At 35.7% G+C, this 22,117-nt stretch overlaps 1 protein-coding gene across 1 annotated transcript in view; it reads right to left on the bottom strand.

Annotated features, from left to right (window-relative positions):
- Positions 1-3,192: 3,192 nt before the first annotated feature.
- LOC113227126 (thyrostimulin beta-5 subunit-like) overlaps positions 3,193-22,117 on the bottom strand; it is a 32,025-nt gene continuing 13,100 nt past the window's right edge. The window contains exon 3 of the mRNA XM_026460004.1: positions 3,193-3,288. Within this exon, the coding sequence (XP_026315789.1) occupies positions 3,193-3,288 (96 nt within the window). The remainder of the gene's footprint in view (positions 3,289-22,117) is intronic.

Genomic DNA, 22,117 nt, shown 5'->3' with positions numbered 1-22,117 from the left:
TATAAGATATTTTATTGCTATCCTTCTCCAAGAATATCTAAGTAAAACTTACTTCTCGTATGTCAGAGCTCTGGAAAGATTAGAAAATAGTGCCAATTAATAGCAAACCAAGTTACTGCTAGGTTTAGTTCCAGAATAATGGGTGAGGGTAATTGATGTAGTGCATTAAGTAACGGCCGACGTCGCACGATAATGCCCGAGAATATGTCTTCGGTCTAGGAACAACATAAAATATCTGCGAAGTTGGTTGTTCCTTAGGGATATATGAACTAAATTTCTAAAGAATTTAATATTTTTTTCGTAACTGATCTGTGACTCTAATCTATCTACTCGAATCTAACATATGACTTATTATAATAAAAAAGACGTGAGAACGAAAAACACAATCTGCATAATTATAAATATTATAGCAGATTCAAATGACATAGGGCTGTTTTATATTGCCTGTTCGTCGATGTAGACGGTCTTCAAGCATGCAGATGTCAGAGCACGAGAACAACTTAACAAGGCCTCTCCTCAATCTGTTTTTGAGTCAAAATAAAGTAGCTAAATTATAGCAGCTTTAAGCAATTTAGCCACATGAGTTCAAAGTCAGAGACACTAACACGATAAAGCAGAATTTATTTTGAATATGGAACAAAAAATATTTCGATACACGCAAAATGTATTTGTTAAATACTAACAACCTCGAACGATTAGATAACTAAAAGCATAAACCACAAATTTATTTCATGACTTTTAAAAAAACAATAAATTTACAAAAATAAACTTTTTAAGTTTTTATTGTCCTAACCTTAGAGGATGGAAAAAAATTGCTTTCCATAGTCTAAGGTACTAACTGACACTTTTTAGGTCTGTATTTGGTAGTAAGTTGTTTAGCAACGCCTATCGCGCGGTTTTTTTTTGCTACCGCACAAAGTTATCACCAAAGCGATTTGTTTTAATATTTTTATTTTTGTACGACAATAAAATGTAACGAATTATTTTTTTTTTAAATATGACTTAATTTAAATTATTATTTTATTTAGAACATTATTTAGAACAAAAATTGTTGATTATGATGTTAGTATATACTATCCTGCGAGTTAGTTAATATTTTACATTTAACCCAGTACATTTTTTAAAAGTAAGCCCCCTTTGGAAATTATTCATCGTCTGTGATTCGTTCGCAAAAGTCCCTTAAAGGTTTTAAGACGACTTGAAAAATAAAACACAAAAGGCAACATCGACCAGTTTCAAATTAAAAGAAATTTAGGTTCGTTAACGTAATTCTCGGGGTTTATGTAATTTAAAATTTAAATTGTATTTTAATAAGTTTCTCTTTTCATGGTTAATAATCCGTTAAAAGAATTTTGTGAGTACCGCGATAACGAAAATTAGTATTTGTAAATAAATTCTTTCACAAAAGAACTGACCTGAGCAGTGGCGTTTCTGTTGATATCGAAATTCTGAGTGACTCGATGAGATGTAGTTAGGGAAAGTTACTACATACGTTACAGAATCAACACGCTGAAAAGCCAATCGTCTAACAACGAGCCATCAACGAACAGACAACTAACGGGTGAGATAACTTTTCGAAATGGGTAAAGTAGAGTGGAATCGTACCTAATGGCGTGAAAGTTAGGAAAGCGACACAATCTGTTATCCTATCATGTATCGTATATGAATAATAAATACCAGTGCTTTATTATACTCTGTTATTTTTTTCAAGACGGAGTAAGATAACAGTCATTTTTCTTTGCCTTTCAAAAGTGAAATGGATAGATATTTCATCTACAATGAGGTAAAATACTATTTATCACTTTTATACGTAATTCTAAGCGTTCGTTGGTACACAGATAAATGTCGTGACTTTTTGACGTCTCGACCTCATCTGTTAAAGGGCAATAAATAAAACAACTTTTCAAACTTAAAAAACACGAAAATGGATTATAAAATGTATTACAAAACGGTAATAAAGAACGGCATTATGTTCACAGCTAAGCTAAATCAAATTAACAATCAATCACAAAAAGTGTAATGAAAAGCCTAAAAGCGTCTTTACAAAATTCATGACGACATCGTAATCTTCAAACACCCAGCAAACTAGAATGGGAAAAGTGCTAAACGCCCAATGTCCTAATGCCTGTCCATAGCAGTTGAAATGCGTCTCAGAGCTTCAAATCGCAAAGATCTGAGGGGCACTGAGACATAAGTTGAAAAGTCCCATGTACCTATAATTTGACCAGCACTATTAGCCCTTCAAAACTGGATCACAGTAATGCTCACATTACTGCTTGTCGGCGGAAATAGGTAAGGTGGCAGCAGTGGCGTAGCGACACACACACACGCACGCACACACGCACGCACGCACGCACGCACGCACGCACGCACGCACGCACGTACGCACGCACTCACGCACGCACGCACGCACGCACGCACACACACACACGTACACACACACACACACACACACACACACACACACACACATACACACACACACACACACACACACACACACACACACACACACACAAAACACATATACACACACACACACACACACACACACAGAAACCGGGGGGCGAGCGCGGCCGAGCCTAACTAATTCAAATTATTTCTTTTGCTTAACATTAGAAAATAAATTTCCCTATTTGAGAAAATGATATCCCGAATAACACAAAGCTAGCGATGGCAGGGGAACATAACAATCGAGCCGAACCTGCTTGAACGAACTACTTTCGTAACCATGAAACAAAGGGGGCCCGGGCGGCAGAAATCGACGCTACGCCACGGGGAGGCAATACTTAGCTGAACTAACCCTTTTACAAGGGGCTCTCTACTGCTACTAAATATAATTATTATAATTATATAATTACATGCTTCAGGCCCAAGCATACTTATGCCCTCAATTTTGCATAAAAAACATATTTTTCTAGATAACTTATATAGTTTATAGAATACTGGTATAAGCGCTAAATTTGAATGCGATAATCTCATTATAATGGACACTGGGCACTTACGTGATCTCAGGAATTATATTGTCTATGTCTATTATACACATTGTAAGGATACACAATTATATCAGCAACGTGCCTAATTATTAAGTCGACAGACGTTATGTATGTCAAGTAACATAATTAAACTTTACCAATTTAATATAAATTTTGCAAATCTTTGCGCGCATCTTTGGAAACTTTTTAATTGAATTTAGATATGCTCGTCATCGAAGTTGTTTTTGAGAACGTCCAAAAGAGTCGAGTTTGGTGGCACCCACTCACAGCTCGTGCGCTGAGATGAACAAACCTGAAACAAAAGAACAATATCTTATTTTACTATATTATTGGCAACGCCAGCATATTCCGAATAAACGAATAGTAGAATAGTAATTTCACAAGCACCTTTATTTACCCTTCAAAACAGAATGCAGTAATGCTCACGTTAACGCTTGGCGGCAGAAATAGGTGAGGTGGCACTACTTCCCTTGACAATTTTTTTCACAAGGAGCTTTACTTCTAATATATATATATATATTAGAAGATTTTTCAACTTGAGTACTGGGTACTCCGCTTTAACACTCACAAGTAGCATGTCGTCTAAATACATCCAAGGACAGAAGGAGAATTGGAGAACTGAGTGAAAATGTGAGATTCAAAATTGCTTTACTAAATCATCTGTTTTATATATATATATATATTAACTAGTTAATGTCGCCGGAATTTGGAAATAAATTTGTCACTCTACTCTGCTATTCAGGGTAAGTATCAAGGGTCCAGTTGCGGACTCGGTAAATTGTGTATTCTCTGGGATATGTATCAGAAGGTAGCGATTTTCATCGATTGTTCCAAAGACATATATTTAACTTTTAGCATTTACAGTAAAGCGTCATGCGCCTTGCTATACGGAACTTTTACTACAATATTGAACACATTTAGCAATAGAATAATATATATGTATTCAAAATTAATTGAATCCAAAGTGAGAATCTAATATATTTGCAACTCTGAGACCGATATATTACCGCAAACCGAAATTACCGAGATTACCGAAACCGCAAAGCAGAGAACATATAAAGTTAAGTCAATCGATCTAACACTACATTTTCGGGTACTGTGTCTTTGATTTCCCTTCACTAACTCCTTTGTATGAGTCAGTAACATATTACAATGTCACATTAAACATAGAACCCCAGTGTAATTTTACATAGCACTAGGGAGATTTTCAGGAGAGTCTACTAAATAGTTGGGAGAACTAGTACAGTCTATTACAGTCGGATGTCCTAGGTTTGATGCTGACTGAGTGACCAGCACCACTCAATTATTTGTGAATCTTGTTTAATTTAGTAATAATCGTTCTTCAAAAGTGAAGGATATCATCGTTTTGAAACATGCATCTCGGAAGTTAATGAAACTTTTCGTAATCATGACGACACAAGTCCCGCTACTGCATTGGACGTGGGGAACTATGGCGAAGCCCGATTTTTTAAAACAGACCTGTGTTCAGCAGTAGATAGGTTAAAAATATTGATTAACATTAATAATGTAAATTTATTTCGTGCTAGTCCTCAATGTCTATGACATAAGCCGGGAGAAGGCAACGACAAACTTAACTCATCAAGTTAGGCTAGGACTTAGTTAATTTACAGTAACAATTCAATATGTGCAGATGGGAATAAGCTCGGTCTATCAGGGCGTACCCAAAAAGACAAAGTGGAATGAAGAACTAAGGTACCTTGACCCCCAGAATTGAATTCTGTAGTAACGAGAGATAAGATGCATATTTTCGATGTAACATCGTTTCCACCGAAGTTTACACGAGTAAAACATTTTGTTTTATTTTATTTGCTTTAGCAATTTCAATTAACCTCTGAAATTATATAATTCCATTTCAACTAATTGACATGTTTTCAATCAAATAACCAGTATTTATCTTTGGCCTTTTTTACCGTTTGTGAAGCCGTTCCTGCCAGCACGCGGAATTTGTTTTAATAAAAAGAAAAACAAACCCGTTCTTTTCCAATTTTAACTTTGCTATTTGAATGACTTGTCTGAAAAAGACTGTAATTATTTTGTATGCTTCCATTGACTTACAATGCTTCTTATGCTTTTCCTCTGTGTCTTGTTTTTAAATATAGTTGTAATTTGATTGTGTTGTAATGCATATTGTTGTTGACTTGCGTTGTATTCTGAATCTTAATCATCGGGAGTACCTAATAAAGATATAATATCATGTTATCGCTGAACAAAATATTTTTTTAAGTAAAAGAATCGGACACATCCTACGTGACAAACTACCATGACGCTCATTTCGTTTAAGCCTATAGAGTCTCTTCACAATACGAAGCCACTCAGAGACTGAATTTACCTCCCTGTATGATACACTATAGTTGTTTATTGATTTTGTTGTACAATGGAGAACTAATACTGAAACAGATGATTTAGTAAAGCAATTTTGAATCTCACATTTTCACTCAGTTCTCCAATTCTCCTTCTGTCCTTGGATGGATTTAGACGACATGCTACTTGTGAGTGTTAAAGCGGAGTACACAGTACTCAAGTTGAAAAATTTTCTAAGTCAAGAGTCTCAAACTAGGGAATTCCCTGTACTTTGAACCCCGTATCAATTTAGTAAAGTTCTTTTCTCCAAATTGGTCCTACCGAGAATCCAATCCGGTACCTCCCCATTCAGTACTATAACAGGGAACGTAGACTTGGGCTTGCGTAGAGGTACTTTTAAACACAAAACTGGGATATTTCCATGAATAAATATTTATTTCATCTTTACTGATCGAAGCCTCGTCTAGAACAACCGAGATGTTTTACATCTTATTTTTTTAATACCATTCTAAACACAAACCTATGTTCATTCAGCCACTGTTTCTACTCTCAGAGTACCGCCTACACTACAGTACCTACAGTTCAACTATACAGTACAGTACTGTTGGGGACCGAGGTCTTCAAATATTTCATACACAGAGGTCTATTAAAACTTATATTTTATACGCTACAACCACAAGAATTGCTCTTCGTGGTCTTCAAGGCGCAATATCAATGCTCCTACCAGATGCTCCCCAGGTTGTAAAACAGTATGAAGTTTTAGATTGCGCTAGCGCATTTATTATTTTAATTAAGACTCTATTTTCAAAACTGAGATGTCGGCACCAAATCTTAGTATTTTCAAAACATATTATTAATTTTTGGGTGCAACTTTTCGCCGATTCGATGTATGTGTTGGTTTTTGATATTGTGCACTGTGATTATGAAATTAGTAATGGTGCAAGGATAACAAATTTATTTTATCTACTTTGAGGGTAAGGAGATCACTCGCAAGCCAAACTGTGAGTCATTATAATCTTAGAGTTCTTATGTGAACGGGCACTTCAGTGTTACGATGGACAATTATTATAGCAATAGTAAGTTTTCTTTTAAGTCATTAATATACATTGAAAAAAACTTAAAGACAAATGTACTACCCTTGGGAACACCATATATGAAAGATATGTAGCGTAGCCTAAGACATCATCAACTTTAATCCATGGTATAACACAATGCACAGCAACAATGTTAAGTTTATTGGCAACATTGAACGCCGCTTGGCAAGGTGACCGAAGTCTGGATACCGCAACGCCAACGAGGCAAGATTCATCTTGCGCAACTTATTATGTCCTATGCAGTACCTGATCATAGTTTAAATTTAATTACAACTTTCTAATTAAAATTTGGTAGCAGTAGAGCTCTTTGTGAAAGAGCTCGTCCAGGGTAGTGCTACCACCTTAACTATTTATCAGGCTCATGGTACTTGTCTACTTATGATTCAGGGTGATGGGCGCAGTGGCAGTACCCCTCAGGTATTTGCGATTTAAAGCTCTGAGTGGCACTGCAACTGTTATGGACAGGCGTGTAGATTAACATCAGGCGCACGGCTTGTTCGTCCCGTAATTTGATATTATAAAAAAAACTTGGTGTTTTATGTTGGAATATAACGTTGAGAGAAACACCCTCGTAACTGATTTGGTCAGGAATTATTTGATAATTGGCCCATTCACTTTTCATTATCAATTCGTTTAGTCGGTAATGAAATAAAGTTGCAATTAATTCGTTTGTCCACTTTTCACAGTAATTAGTTCGAAAGTACAAAAGGTGGATCCGGTTCAAATAGATTTCAAAGGTCCGGCAGCAAGTTCACTTGGAACAGCCGCGCTCGGATTTTCACGTTCCAAGTAACTCTCACAAAACGCCCTTTTACATTACACTTCACTGGTTATTTTCGCAACTCTACCAACGACCATCATATCATAGGACTACGCCAAAGGACTGATTAGACTAAACAGATTCAAACTACAACAGCGCCACCCCTTCTGCGTCCTCACCCAGTTTGAATTGTCAACTGACCTAATATTGGTAAACAAAGAAACCATGATCGAACTAGTTATTGCAATTCGTAAATAGCTTAGTAAATCGTTTCTCTAATAAATTAGAAAATAACACGTTGCGATCCTATACGCGCTCGGGGCGAGACGAGCGGGAGGACACACGGCCTAACGTGACGTCACTACGAGCGTCAACAGCGCAGTGGCACTCGCCTTATCGGCAGCCCCTGGCGATGGTCGAGCCTACTATAATGTATTTGCAAGCCAAGCTGTATAATTGAGACGGCGAATATGCCAGCTCTATAGTAATATAATTCACTTTTTATTTTACATCTCATTAGGACCAGAGCCTATGCACACGGCGTATTCGCGCATATGTATCGCGCATTTAGACAAAACATAGTTTTAAATTTAGTTTTGTTTGTTAATTTCAGTTAGTTTTTTTAAATGAAGCAACTACATAAAATTCTAAGTGCAAACTCCTATAAGCTTCTTGCAACGCGACGTTTGCGCGCGTTTGAATCGATGCGCTACATCGCGGTTGCGGCGAGTATACGTCCAGATAAACTAGCGTTTTTGAAATGCGCGTAGTCGACGCGTATAAGATGTACCGTGTGCACAGCGCTCTAACATACGTGATAACATTAGCTAATATTTATCATTTTGTAAAGCACATTAAGTATACAATAAACCGAATTCCACCACATTTGAAGTGACAACTGGCTCTAAGTAAATATGTTCTGTATATAGAATGTCAAGCAATTCAGATGCTATATTTAGGTAATAAGTTTTTAAACATTGTGGCGTAACGGATACGAAGCTTTTAACGATTGCTGTGTCCCTGTGCATACTATGTCGCAATACACTCAGATAATGCAGCATATATATTTATACCATGTATCTTCATGCCATGATACTTTCGTGAATTAGTATATAAAGTTTATCTATATATATTTACACATTCACCGAAAATGTAGCAACTCGATCATGATCGAATTAAACGAGAACCGTTTATTTTTCATAAATTAGTTACTTATTACAACAATAAAGTAATGTAAATAAATTTATGAAACAAGATATGTAAACCTACAATTTTCTCCGATATGGAGAGGAATTTCATTTTCGCGGAATAAGACGTGGGCGGATCACATTCTCATATTGTCGATAAACTACCAAACCATACCAAACGTTTTGCGTCCTCTACTGTGCAAGTCTCTACCTGGTCTGTTCCCCAAAAAATGAGACTACATACTCGGCATGCACGCATGCATGACGAGCATGCTCCATCTTCGAACACATCGTCATTTACTATAAGGCGAGATTGTGGTTAAATGCGTAAACAAAGTATAACAAATAGGAAATGAAACTATTTTTCCGGATTTAAATCGCGTATATTTGTTTTTTCAAACAAACCACCAGTTTGGGATCCAGTATTTCCTCTAATGAAAAATGCCAAACAGACATAAGACTGCAGTACCAATTGATATGTTTTAATTTATTCTAATTTCTATTATTAATTAATAATAAATGTAACCTAATAAAAATTCATTCAATGAAATAATATGTAAAACGTAATGTAGCGTAAATTGAAATGTTTCTTTGTAAAATTAAAAATAAGGTATTTAATTAATAACTTTTGTAACTATAATAAAAAATAAAATGGTTTGCATTAATATTAGACATAACTGGTTGATGACTGTACCACCTCAGTCAACCGTGACCATGGGACCTGTAAAGGGCCCAAAACGTTGGTTGGTTTGAAAAAACAAATATGTATACGCGATGTAAATCCGGCAAAATAGTTTCATTTCCTATGTGTAACAATCACGAAAACCTAAGAACTCTAAAGCATAACAACTTCTGTACTAGATCTTTGAATTTAATGTGTTATTAACTATATGCCCTTCACTTATTAAAGTAAAACTAGAGAGAACATATTACGTGAAGCATTAAAGTATTGGATGTTAGGCAATTGGACACTTAATATTAACTCATAAACTACACCTTTGTGTATTTTATGATGGGAAGCTTGGTTCCCTGGGGGCCACAGGAGAAACTCCTCAACAACTTTACAAGGGGAAATATTACCAGCCCCCTGGGTGCGATCCCTCAGAACGTGGCCTTCGATTAAATTTTCTACCTTTATCTAAATGAGTTCAAGGCAGAAAATTTATATTTTTACTTGTCCTTTCTTCTATATTAACTAGTTACATTTAGCAAGTCATTTAAAAAGTCCCACTAACACCAAATTTGCTTGCACCGTCTTGATGTAATGGCTAATTGTAATAATTATTACACGAAACACTCAGATCGTTACACTAATAGCGCTTCGCAAGCATAATGAGGTATAAACACATTCGGTGGTCGTTTTGAGCTACTAAACATACTCGTATATGGAACACCACGAGTGGGTGCGAATTGGCGCGTTTGCTAGTACGGATAGAATAAATTTATGTGGGTCAACATACCCTTTGCACTAAAAATATACAGAGAGAATGTTTGGGTGCTTGCACAATACATACTGTTACGCCTGTCTCCTACTGGATAGGCCACACTGGACCTCCACCCGGTAATTATACACTTTTTTCACTTAATCGACTCATTCGACTTCCATCTCACCTGATGGAAAGTGACGATGAGGTCAACGATGTGGCATACATACCTGAATAATACCTATTCACTCCCCTTGAAAAGGTTCAAGTTATAGCATTTTTATTTTTTTATGATATCAAGTGACGGGATGAGCAAGACATGCGCCTCATGGTAAGCGACACGTCTGTCCATAACAGGAGCTGTGCCGCTCAGAACTTTAAATCACAAATATCTGAGGGGCACTGCCACTTCACCCACCACCTTGAGACTTGAGTTGAAAAGTCCAAATGCTTGTAGTTTCACCAGCACCCTTACCCTTAAAAACCGAAACGCAGTAGTGTTTAAATTACTGTTTAGCAGCAGAAATAGGTAAGATGGTACTGTTTGCCTAGACGAACTCTTTTACAAGTCGTTCTACTGCTACTAAAACTGTAAATCATCAAATTTAGGAAAAGCTACTACTAATTCGTAATGCAGGCTCCTCGACAGGCTCGACATGATCTTCGTCTTGTCCATGTTCATCTTAAGACCCACTCTTTGGGAAACCCACTCTTTGGGATCTTCGAACATTGTGTTCAGGTCTCCCAGGTCTCTGCCATAAGAACTATATCATCGGCAAATCGAAGGTGTGTTAGATACTCGCCATTGATGTTGATGCCAAGTCCTTTCCAGTCCAGAAGCATGAAAATATCCTCTAACGCAGCAGTGAACAGTTTCGGAGATATCACAGGGGAAGCGAAATTGGCCGATAGTTCTTCAAGACTGTTTTATCACCCTTTTTGAAGAACAGGACGACCTCGCTTCTGCCCCATGCCTTCGGCGTTTGACCTTCGACGATGACAGAATTGAAAAGGTTCTGGGGGACTTTAAGTATCGGCTTGCCGCCCGCTCTCAGAATTTCTGTTGTGATTCCATCATTGCCCGCCGCTTTGTTATTCTTGAGTTGTTTGAGAGCCACACTAATCCCATACAGGCTGACGTCCGGGTTATCTTCGATATAATGTCGGGTAAGCTTGGCTCTGGTGTCTTTAGCCTCTTTAGGTAAACGATTCTTAATAATACGTAGGGTGGGTATATTATATTTTGTAAGGTCTCTTTGAATTTGCCACTAAAATTTGTACAATTCGTTAGCAATTTTATTAATGAAACTAAGCGATAAAAATCGGATGAAATCGGTTGAAATAAAATGGCAACACAGGAGAATGAAATGTAGATAAAGGGAACGCTTGCCTGGTGTGAGGCATATTGTTTTTGGCGGTTGAGAATTTGAGTTGTAACGCGTGGTAAAAGAAATATATTGTGTTTGTCAAGTTTCACGAGTTTTCGTTATACGGCATCCTTACAAGTCGGAAGTGGAATCACCAGCGCAAAATAGCGTAAGACATACCAATCTGTTATTTTAAAAATATTTGTATGATCGTATATCCATTTGTTCGTTAACCTTTGCTGAGATCTTGGTATTATTAGGCCGAAATTGATATTTAATCGCAATTTTACATTGAAACGAAGATCAATGCTATTTTTATGTGCCTAACTGCGATTGATTAAAAAGTGAGTGTTATATAACCTTAGACAATTGGGTACTCAATAATAATCATAGTAAAAGATTAGGTAGATAGATCTCTTAAATTATTTGAAAGACCGATAACACATTTTGTCAATCAATCTTAATGTCAAGCAAGGTATGGCGTGCGAGTATACGATGCTGATGACGACAACCATGGTGGTAAATCTATAGTGGCCATTTGCTAGTGCGGTATTCTAAAGGGATCAAAAAAAAACTTATTATCTTACTTATCGTGGTATGTCGTCACAGCCTATAGACCAGGGTGCACACCCTCATAACAAGTCTGGATTATAAGAATATTATTCCAGAAACCAACCCCTGTACTAAAAATCAGCCAATTGACATATGGTTAAAAAAGGTCAACGAATGTGACTCGGGAATGATCGCTACAAGGTAGCGCCTATTCCTGGATTTGAGGGTACAAAGGTAAGCGTAATACAACGGTGGCAGCAGACTGAATGTCAAGCCATGGATACACATAACGGCACTGGACATTAATAATGATGGTACAGGTTCTGAACAGAGGAAATTACTTTTAAGGAGTCAAAGTACCTAGTCTTTTGTAATTACAACATCGAGATAACACTATGTAAATACCTAGTATATATCATAAGTTGTTGAGGCCATTTAAGAGATTATGTACAGTACACTTTGTTTTGTTTCAGGTCAGGAGCGAGAATTGATTGGTTCACTTCTATGCCTTCCTGATTATGATTAGTCGAAGAAAAGCGAGAATTGAATGGTTCGTTTATTTACACACATAAGAGCGAGAAATGATTGGTTCGCAAATGTTTATAGCAGCGAGAATTGATTGGTTCGTACTTTACTACAATAGCGAGAATTGATTGGTTCGCAAAAGAAGCACTTCTTTTAATTGCAATAAATATTGATTGATTTAGGGTTTAATATTCAAAAAAATATTCATGACTTTTGATTCAGACTGTTTTATGAATATTCTTAATTTTGGTTGTTAACAGATATAGAATTCCTAATTATATCTAAAGATCTTAATAAATTTAAATTATTTTACATGGAATTAGAAATGGCAAGAAAGTGTATCAGGTTTTGTTGTTTGCAGTAGATATTTTTATTTATTTACAGTTGAGTTCTTAGGTTTTCGCGATTGTTACACATAGGAAATGAAACTATTTTTCCGGATTTAAATCGCGTATATTTGTTTTTTCAAACAAACCGACGTTTCGGGCCCTTTACAGGTCCCATGGTCACAGTTGACCGTAACGTCGTTTTGTTTGAAAAAACAAATATACGCGATTTAAATCCGGAAAAATAGTTTCATTTCCTATATTTACAGTTGTTTAATGTAATTTAGTACACAATTTTTATATTTTTATTTACATTTTACATAAATTATTTTACAATGAATTAGAAGTGACGAGAAAGTGTATCAAGTTTTGTTGTTTGTTGTAGAATTTTTATTTAGAGTTGTTAATGTAATTTTGTTATTTTTATTTACATTTTACATTGAATTAGAAATGATAAGAAAATGTATCAAGTTTTGTTGATTGTAGTAAAATTTTTATTTACAGTAGTTTAATGTAATTTTGATATATTATTTTTATACATTCTTATTTACATTTTACATTACCTAAATTTACTATGTAAAGTTACAAAACACATAACAGTCTGTTGATTATGTTTATATTAAATGCCACAATTAGCCAAGTGTGAGGTCTACGCCAGCTGCGTGTATGGGGACATACACGTTATCGGGATGGTCGAGTGTAAGGTCTCTTTGAATTTAGCACTAAAATTGTACAATTCGTTAGTAATTTTATTAATGAAACAAATCGATTCAACTAAACGATAAAAGTCTGATAAAATCGGTTGAAATACAATGGCAACACGGGAGAATGAAATGTAGATAAAGGGAACGCTTGGCTGGTGTGAGGCGTATTGATTTTGGCGGTTGAGAATTTGAGTTGTAACACGTGGTGAAAGAAATATGTTGTGTTTGTCAAGTTCCATGAGTTTTCGTTATACGGCATCCTTACAATTTGTTAATTTATATTAACAAATCATGAAATCGTTCTGCACTTAACACTTTATTTTTGGTTACCTACTTCCAAAGCTTTTTTCTTCTATTAATATGCCGCACTTTGCAGAGTTATCAAAGTTAGAAAAAAAATATTTTTTATTTCATTCACTAATATCTGTGGGTTGTTCACATCGAGAAACTAACATTTTAAGACGTTTGTTACGCTGTCTGGAGCTAAAAAATTATATTTAGTTAGGACTCAAACAAGATTAAACCGTTAGATCACGGTGGCCATAATAATACAAGTGAAAATTTGTATTCTGTAACAAGTACAGGTTGATGAATGATCAACTTGGCTTTAAAAATTTCTTTAAATGTCTTCCACTAATGATACATAATAAATTATATATACATGATAAATTGAAGTTTACGATTCGTAGGCAAATGATTAATTTAACACTTTTTTCCACACTCTTATGCTCAAATCTTAGAACTAAAGCGTCGTTTAGTGGGTCAGATATCTTCGGACTCAGACTGTACAAAGAATCTGCAAAATATTCTTTACACTTAAAGTATTATTTATAACATTTTTCGCAATGATTTGATTGATTATCAAGGTAAAGAAAATCTAGAAATATAAAACACAAGAAAGAGTTACACGCGTTAAATCTGAAATCACGGAGTGAAGATCGGCGCGGGGAAAGCTAAAACTGAAAGATAAAGACAAATGTCATCACAAATGCAAACTCAACATTACGGACTCCATTACAAATAATAAATAACACTTCACCACGACATTTCAGGCTAGTTTGTACATACGTAGCAAAAGATACTCATAAATAAACAGAATGGCCTCCACAACTCCTATCTGTCGAACAAAAACGCAACTTTATTGTGCAGATGAAAAATTAAAAGCTAGGGCTTTGTTTCTCGTCGCTTATATTACCGATGGAAACAGAAGCCCCATAGGTAACAGCATATGTAACTTTGTCACTCTGCCAGGACTAACAAATAACATGGGCTCAGCATTAAGTCAATAATGTAATAAATCCTGCTTATTTACACCGGTGATCGAGATATCACACTGAAAGATAAACAAACAATGTTATATGCGTGTCGAAATTGGCAAGTATAGTAAATTAGGAGTGATGGGTTAACATGTGTTCTATAACTTACTTTAAATATGTATGGCGATATATAATAGCTACCCACTTACCCAATCTACCATATCCTTTTTCATCAATCTGTAATTCTGCTTTCCCGACACTTTCATTGGCTAACTGCGTAGGCAAAGCTATTAATATTAAAAAAACTTACTTTAATGAAACAATAATACACCATATAATATGTTACGTATTTATTTTCTATGGTGTAACGAATACAAATGAATTGTATTGAAATCTTTTGAACCCCGGCTTAACTAGGACCACAGTCATAAAATTGCGAAAAATGCGGCAGGAAAAGTTAATTGCAATAAATGATCACGACATGGATAATGTCATTTTTCTCTAATGGAAGTAACTTGCAATTATGATGAAAAAAGTTATCCACAAAATTCTATTCAGAATTTCAGGTTCTATGCTGCCAAAGTTGTAAATTACGTCCATTAATATTGTAGAGGATTATGTGAATGAAAAGCAAAATTCTCTACGTCTGGTACATTAATTTATGGATTATCAGAAGTCCATTGGACTCCTCATTAAGCCACTGTAAATATGTAGTTACAATATACCTCGGAACCTCATATAATTATGTGCGACTACTAGACACGGATCCACTCTAAGAATTAAGGCAAAGTTATGAGAATTTTCCGCAGATGTGCAGGTTTTGACACGATGTTTCCATTTTTCGTTAAAGCTAGATAATCAAAAAACATCGCATGATTCTTAACTGTCTGAGTGTGTAAACGAGACAGTGAGAATCGAACTGTGCTATACAATACAATTACAATACCCTTTGATTTTATCGCATCGCTTGCGCGCTGACAATGACCTATTGTCGTTTCCGTCAGCAACCAGTTACTACTAGTATATACACTCGAAAAGGTATAAATTAGAGATAAGGAAAAGTGTTATATTTCTATCACCGTGACTATCGTTCCAGGTACAAAAAAATCACAGTGACAAATTCAAGGCTCATTGAAAACCAGCACCACAGTCAATTATGGCTGTGGCATAAGGTGAATGAAGTCCTTTTGCGTACACCACAACCGCGCAAATGACAGAACAATTTGTAGTCGTTATATTTTGTCTTTTGCTTTTTCTCTCTTTTTGTCTTTTATGCTGTTTTATTTTTGTTTTATGTATTTTTTATTTTTTGTATTAATTCTTTTTATTTTGATTTGTTTGTCTGATTTAAATATTTTTTGTATCTTAGTGTTGTGGCGTAGCAATAAATGTCTATTCTATTCTATTCTATTCTAAATCACCGTGATTTTGTTACGCCTGTCACTTACGGCAAACGGCTACTTTCTAATAGCCGTTATTATTGCTCACTTTGAAGTAACGTTTAATTCCATTTCAATAGTTGATCCGCAATAACCTTCACAGTTTTACAGGCTTAGGACTGTCACGTTATTCGTTAATGAGAACATGCGGCGTGTTTATTATTTTGGATCAATTTTTACAAATATTTTATTTGTATTTACAATATTTACACGGTACCTATTTACACTGATCTAATTATACCTTGTTTCATTAGAATTTAAAAAGTAGACGAATACCACACCTAGAGGTGATGATGATTTTATACCGATTTATCGAATATCGAAGTAATAACAGGTAAAATAACTAATACTAATTGCTATTTCGGTAACTACTCTAGCAAACCATAAAGTTTTTAATGCCTGGGTCTGTCATTTAAAAAAATATACAATTTCAAAAATACATCACGACAATCGTGTGTGTTATTGTTTGGGCTGGTGATTTCGGTGTTTATTTATTGAAAACATACCGTAAGTAGCGTTTTTTAAGTTTACCCTGAATATAAATGTTTACAAACTTTACAAACTTTATAAGTGCAGGATTTACGGTGTATTACTGCAATTTATTTGAGATGTTTTTGTTGGTAATACGGAGGGTATTTATTTAGCAATGCAGAATTATAATTTATATTTATAAAAACTTGTATTCAAACTTAATCCTTTTCTAATTTGCGAAACCAAATAGCCGCCATTTTGCGGTAGGAGGAGCGCATCGCGTGAGCAGATAAAAACGAACTCAGTCATCAGTCTCTACAGAACGAAGATCTCACATAATTTTGTTTGTAAAATATGTCGTATGTCGTAAAGTGAGTGACGGAGACAGTGGAACGGAGGTACTTACAATGTATGTAATTTTGCAACGTCGTTCCTTCGTAAAAAGTCACGGTGATACTATTTGATGGCTGAGCACTGTAATTTTTTCATCGTGACGTTATTTACCACCCACCTCTAGTACAAATATGTGTACAGTGGTGTAGAGCTACTTGTCCAGGGAAGTACTGCCACCATAGCTATTCTTGCCTCCAAGCAAGGAATGTGAGCATTACTGTGTTTTGAAAGGTAAAGTTCTGGTTAAACTACAGGAACGAAGGTTTTGTCAACTTTATGCCCCAAGGTGCCAAGCGCAGAAATAGTGCCCCTCAGATCTTCACGATTAAAGCTCTAATCTCTCTAAGGTGTTGCAACTGCTGGTAAGTTACGTCGCTTACCACCAGGCACACGACTTATTCGTCCTATCACTTGATATCATAAAAAAATATACAAAATAAGTAGACAAAGGCGGACACAGTTATGACAGGCATTTGTGGCCGGAAAGTAATTCGGCTTATGACATTCCGTTTCAACTTTGTTTTATACATAACAGGAATTTATAAAGAAAGAATTCCAAAAATGTGTTTATTTTTTCGTTGACATTTCTGTTATTTTCAATGCTATAAAGTTGCTAAAAGTTAAAAGGATGAGGGGGACGTCGTGAACACGACAATGAGAGAAAATATCTCAAGACCGGATCTTCTAACGCATTTGGCTACTAACACTTCTAACCAATCGCTAACATTCTCAGTGAGGTCAGTGCAAAATTTTTCTTTTTATAAAAACATCAATATCAATATGTATTTACATCAAATCACTCGACAATAGGTCCACATAAACAATGAGTACAAAGACTGGAACATACAAACAAAAGCCGTGGTAGCCTAATGGTTTGACCTACTGCCTCTCAAGCAGAGGGTTGTGGGTACGAATCTGGGCTCGCACCTCTGAGTTACTCGGAATTTATGTGCGAAATTTAATTTGAAATTTATCATGAGCTTTTCGGTGAAGGCAAACAACTTGATGAAACCTTCACATTGAAGAAGGTTCACAACCCTCGGAAAACATGTGAATGTGTGTGTGAAACACATTTGCCCAGAGTGGCGGACTATGGCCTAAACCCTCGTGTGAAAGTAGACCAGTGCCTTGCACTGGGACGTATAAAAGGGTTGATGATGATGATGACCAGAACGCGTCCACACTTGAGTTTGGGTGTACCGCGTCATGCGAAGCCTCTATATTCCGCTAAGGTAACGAATGCGTATTTGAAGGCGTCAAATGTGGAGCTGATGACCCATCCGCCATACAGCCTAGACCATGCACAATGCGACTTCTTTTTATTTCCAAAAATCAAAGATGAACTTAGGTTTACGATTTACAAACCCGGAAGCGGTTGTGAATGCGTTCCACGAAGTCATGGAAGAGGTCCCTACGGAAGACTGGTCCCACTGCTATTCACAATGGTTCCAACGAAAGTAAATAGTGAAGGCATATACTTTGAAAAGCAATAAATCTATTATAAACATAATATCCGGTCTTACTTATCAGAATCCTGAAACTTTAGTATGGCCTAAATATGGCACGTCATGCGTCATTGGCAAACAGTACACACAACGTGTTTGATATTTTAGGTAAATCATTGGAATATTATATGGATTATAAACAGGATACATCTTATGACACTGCCTTGCGGGATGAAACAGTTAGTGGTAACTACTTCTAACAGTAAGTTCTTTAGTTCACCAGAATTATCTTCAATTTGGACACATTGCTTACGAAAGGATAAATACGATTTGCTCCATTAAGCGCGTCGCCCCTTATAGGCATAAGCTCCATGCAGCTTATGGAGTAGGATGCGTGCGATACTCTGTCATACGCTTTTCACATGTCGAGAAGAATCCGACAGCATAGTTTTTGTCTTTGATGCAGATCTCTTGTACATATAGCACCCCAGATGGAGAGCGTTTTTTTTATTGTTAATTTTCAGTGTGAGCATTATTACGTACCGGGTAAGGGTGCACGGTAAAAACAGATTACTTAGAAAAAGACAAAATTATTTTTATGAAGACAAATTTATTAAATCCAACAAAACGGTCCTCTCTCTATAGACGCTAGAGAATAATTACTTGATAATAGTAAAAAAACGTCTCAAAAGTGTATTTTTGTTATAAGACAGTAATATTTAATCCAAGAGCAAATTAATTAATTCAAGTCATAAAGCCACTCTAGATTCAACAGATATTTATTTGTTATTAGAAATGTCCGATTTTGATTTGAAAAAAAAATTAAAAATTGAGAGGTACTTCATTATTTGACTGAAGATTTATGTTTTCTAATATCAAAAAGCGTAAATTTACAGGGTTATGGACCCGACAGTATGTCTCACTGGCGTGAAAGCACACAGTTCAGTGCCAAACCTTAAAGTAGCAGAAATAGGACGGAATCTTCTCATATACTTGAGTAACATTTAGTGTCGTATAAATGCTACAGCCTCCCGCTGCAAGCATTAACAATTTCAAATATATGAGATGACTTTATACTATTGAAGTGAACAAAACTATAGCGCGTTTCAGAGTACAGCTAATGCCATCTAGCAGTGGCTGATGGAACTAATTGCATATTAAAGTTGTGCTTGTTACAAGTGTAGTTTGATTTCATGCTGAAACCAAATTTCTTAAATTATGACTAAAATAACACCCTAACAAACTAGCGATACTACGTATTGTTTCTTTGGATAAATGACTGTTTATGATTTTTATGATTACAAGCACAAGTAAAAGTAATCGTTACTGCGTGCGCCTTCGGCGACATGTCACGACACCATTGACTATGAATACGCAACGAAATGTTGCTTTAAGAATATACTCTAGAATTTAGAATACTAATCTGAATAGCAAACTACTTCTTTTTTGTTTGAGAATATATTTTCTTAAAATATACCCAAGAAATTTTGAATTCATTTAAGATTATTTAAATTTGATGTAAGAGGTAAAAATTTCTTGATGTAAGTAATGTCCAATTAATTGATTAGAAATGAAATAAAATCTTGAAGTGAACGTATTTATCTAAAAGTTAGAATAAAGTTAATAGTAAAATTGTATTAGAAAAAAATAAGCAGTATTTTTGTAATGACAATATTTTATTACTTTTAATAAATATTTTTTCAGAATTAGCAAATATTTTGAGATATTGCTCTTTCTTATTAGTAGAAATCCTTTTTTTCTGTGTGCTGGTGAAATTAAAGGCACATAGGAATTGTCAACTTATGTCTTAAGGTGACAAGCGCAGTGGTAGTACCCCTAAGATCTTTACGATTTAAAGCTCTGAGTGGCATTGCAACTACCATGTAAAGGCGGGTCACTTAGCACCTGGCGCGCGACTTGTTCGTCTCATCACTTGATGTCGTAAAAATATTATATTTTTTAAGAAATTATAGATTCGGGTAGTCACAGTCACAGGTCATAGTATTCAAAAGCAATAAAAATAAAATCCTTCTCCTCAAATAAAGTTTGGAGATTACTTTTGTTAATTTATATAGGGAAAACAGAACCAACGACCTGCTGGGAAAGCACCAGAGTAGAACCGTAACAAATGGTTTTACAATCAGACCGTAAAGTTTCAAAAAGACAAATAGGAACTACCGAAGTCTTGAGCGATTTTGGAAGCGTTGTCGCACAATTTGTGGGTGAGCCACAGTGCAAACAATAGGCTACGATGGCCTAATTATGACAAACTGTTGATTGACTCTTTATGTTTTAGATAGCAGTTATGACAATGCAGATATCATCATCATCATCAATCGTTATGGATTGGCCTTATAGGACAATTCCAGTGCTCTCCGACGTGCAGGTTTCATTAAGATTCCATTAACGGATTAAGCAAGTGAAGCCCAGTCTTAAAGAAAGGAGAATGCAGAAGGTTAGATCCACAAGATTTATTGTAAAAGATGATAAGAAAGGAAAAGAAAGGCAGTGACAAATAATAAAATTAAATAAAAAGTATACAATAATTATAAAACACTCGACATAAATGTAAATAATATATTACACAATATTCACCTCAATTATATAATTATGTAATTTTAATAGTAATCGACGTAAGATTTGACAATAAGGTGATTTGTGATTTATAGGCACGTCCTTTCGTTTCAAAGTAGGTAGTGATGAAGGATAAAACAAACGAAAGAGTAGTGAAGGAAAATGGAATTTGAGAACGATTCAAATTTTTTTAAATAAATGTCCAGGAACCTCAGCAGCAGAAAAGACTTAATAAGCCCTTCACGTGAGGCGAGCGTTTTCAAAACGAAAACCCATCACTGTGTATGTAACTGTGTATTGCGGTTCATAAATGCATATTATAAAATCATAAATCAATAGCACGTGAAAAAAGCAGTGGGTCGGCCTTTATAAAACCAAAATACGAACGAATCAAAGTATTTGGTGCTATTACATTGATCTGATAATTTGGACGACGATATTAACCTTAATAGCTTTTGATATTATCATAACGTTTGACAATCACGAAATGTTTTGTTTTAATTTTCTTACTAACGGCACAACCCATCAGTGCCATGCCTAGTGACCCCTGACTATTCAACCTGAAAGTCCAATAAAAAACAGGACAAGTATTTCGAAACCTATTCTACCTACTCTACTATGTTTTAACTTGTTTTTGGTTTGGCTTTTAGGTTTGGCCCCTAGGCTCTTGCATAAACGTTGTGAACAAAAATTTTGGTAGAATTACAATAGATAGCGGCTCTAAATCAATAAAGAAACAACTTCAACAGAAAGAAGCAAAGATCCGGGGGCACTGCCACTACGCCCGTCACCGTGAGACATAAGTTACAAGTCCCATGTGCCTGTAATTTTAATAGCTGTAGAGCTCTTTGTAAAATAGTACGTACAGGGAAGAACCTTACCTATTTCTGCCGCCAAGCAGTTATGTGAGCAGTACTGCGTTCCGGTTCGGAAGAGTAAAGGTGCTGGTGAAATTACAAGCACATGGGACTTATCAACTTATGTCTTTGGGCGCAATAGCAGTGACTCTCAAATCTTCGTGATTTGAAACTCTGAGTGGTGCTGCAACTGTTATGGACAGGCGTGTCGCCTTAGTTTTTATAAAAATATATAACAATAATAATAATAACGCACCCACTCAACATAGCCCCGCACTAGGGAAACCCTGTGTCGCGGGTGCTATGGACACACACATAGACAACCACAAATTACACCCAAACTCACAAGAGAAATAAATGTAGGCCATATAAATATATTATTAGGGGTTAAAGTATGAAATTGCCGTTTTATTGCAATAGGTTCT

The sequence above is a fragment of the Hyposmocoma kahamanoa genome, unplaced genomic scaffold (assembly GCF_003589595.1).
Source record: "Hyposmocoma kahamanoa isolate Upper Pololo Valley unplaced genomic scaffold, ASM358959v1 202, whole genome shotgun sequence".
Classification (NCBI taxonomy): Eukaryota; Metazoa; Arthropoda; class Insecta; order Lepidoptera; family Cosmopterigidae; genus Hyposmocoma; species Hyposmocoma kahamanoa.
This window is presented reverse-complemented; position numbering and strand designations above follow the sequence as displayed.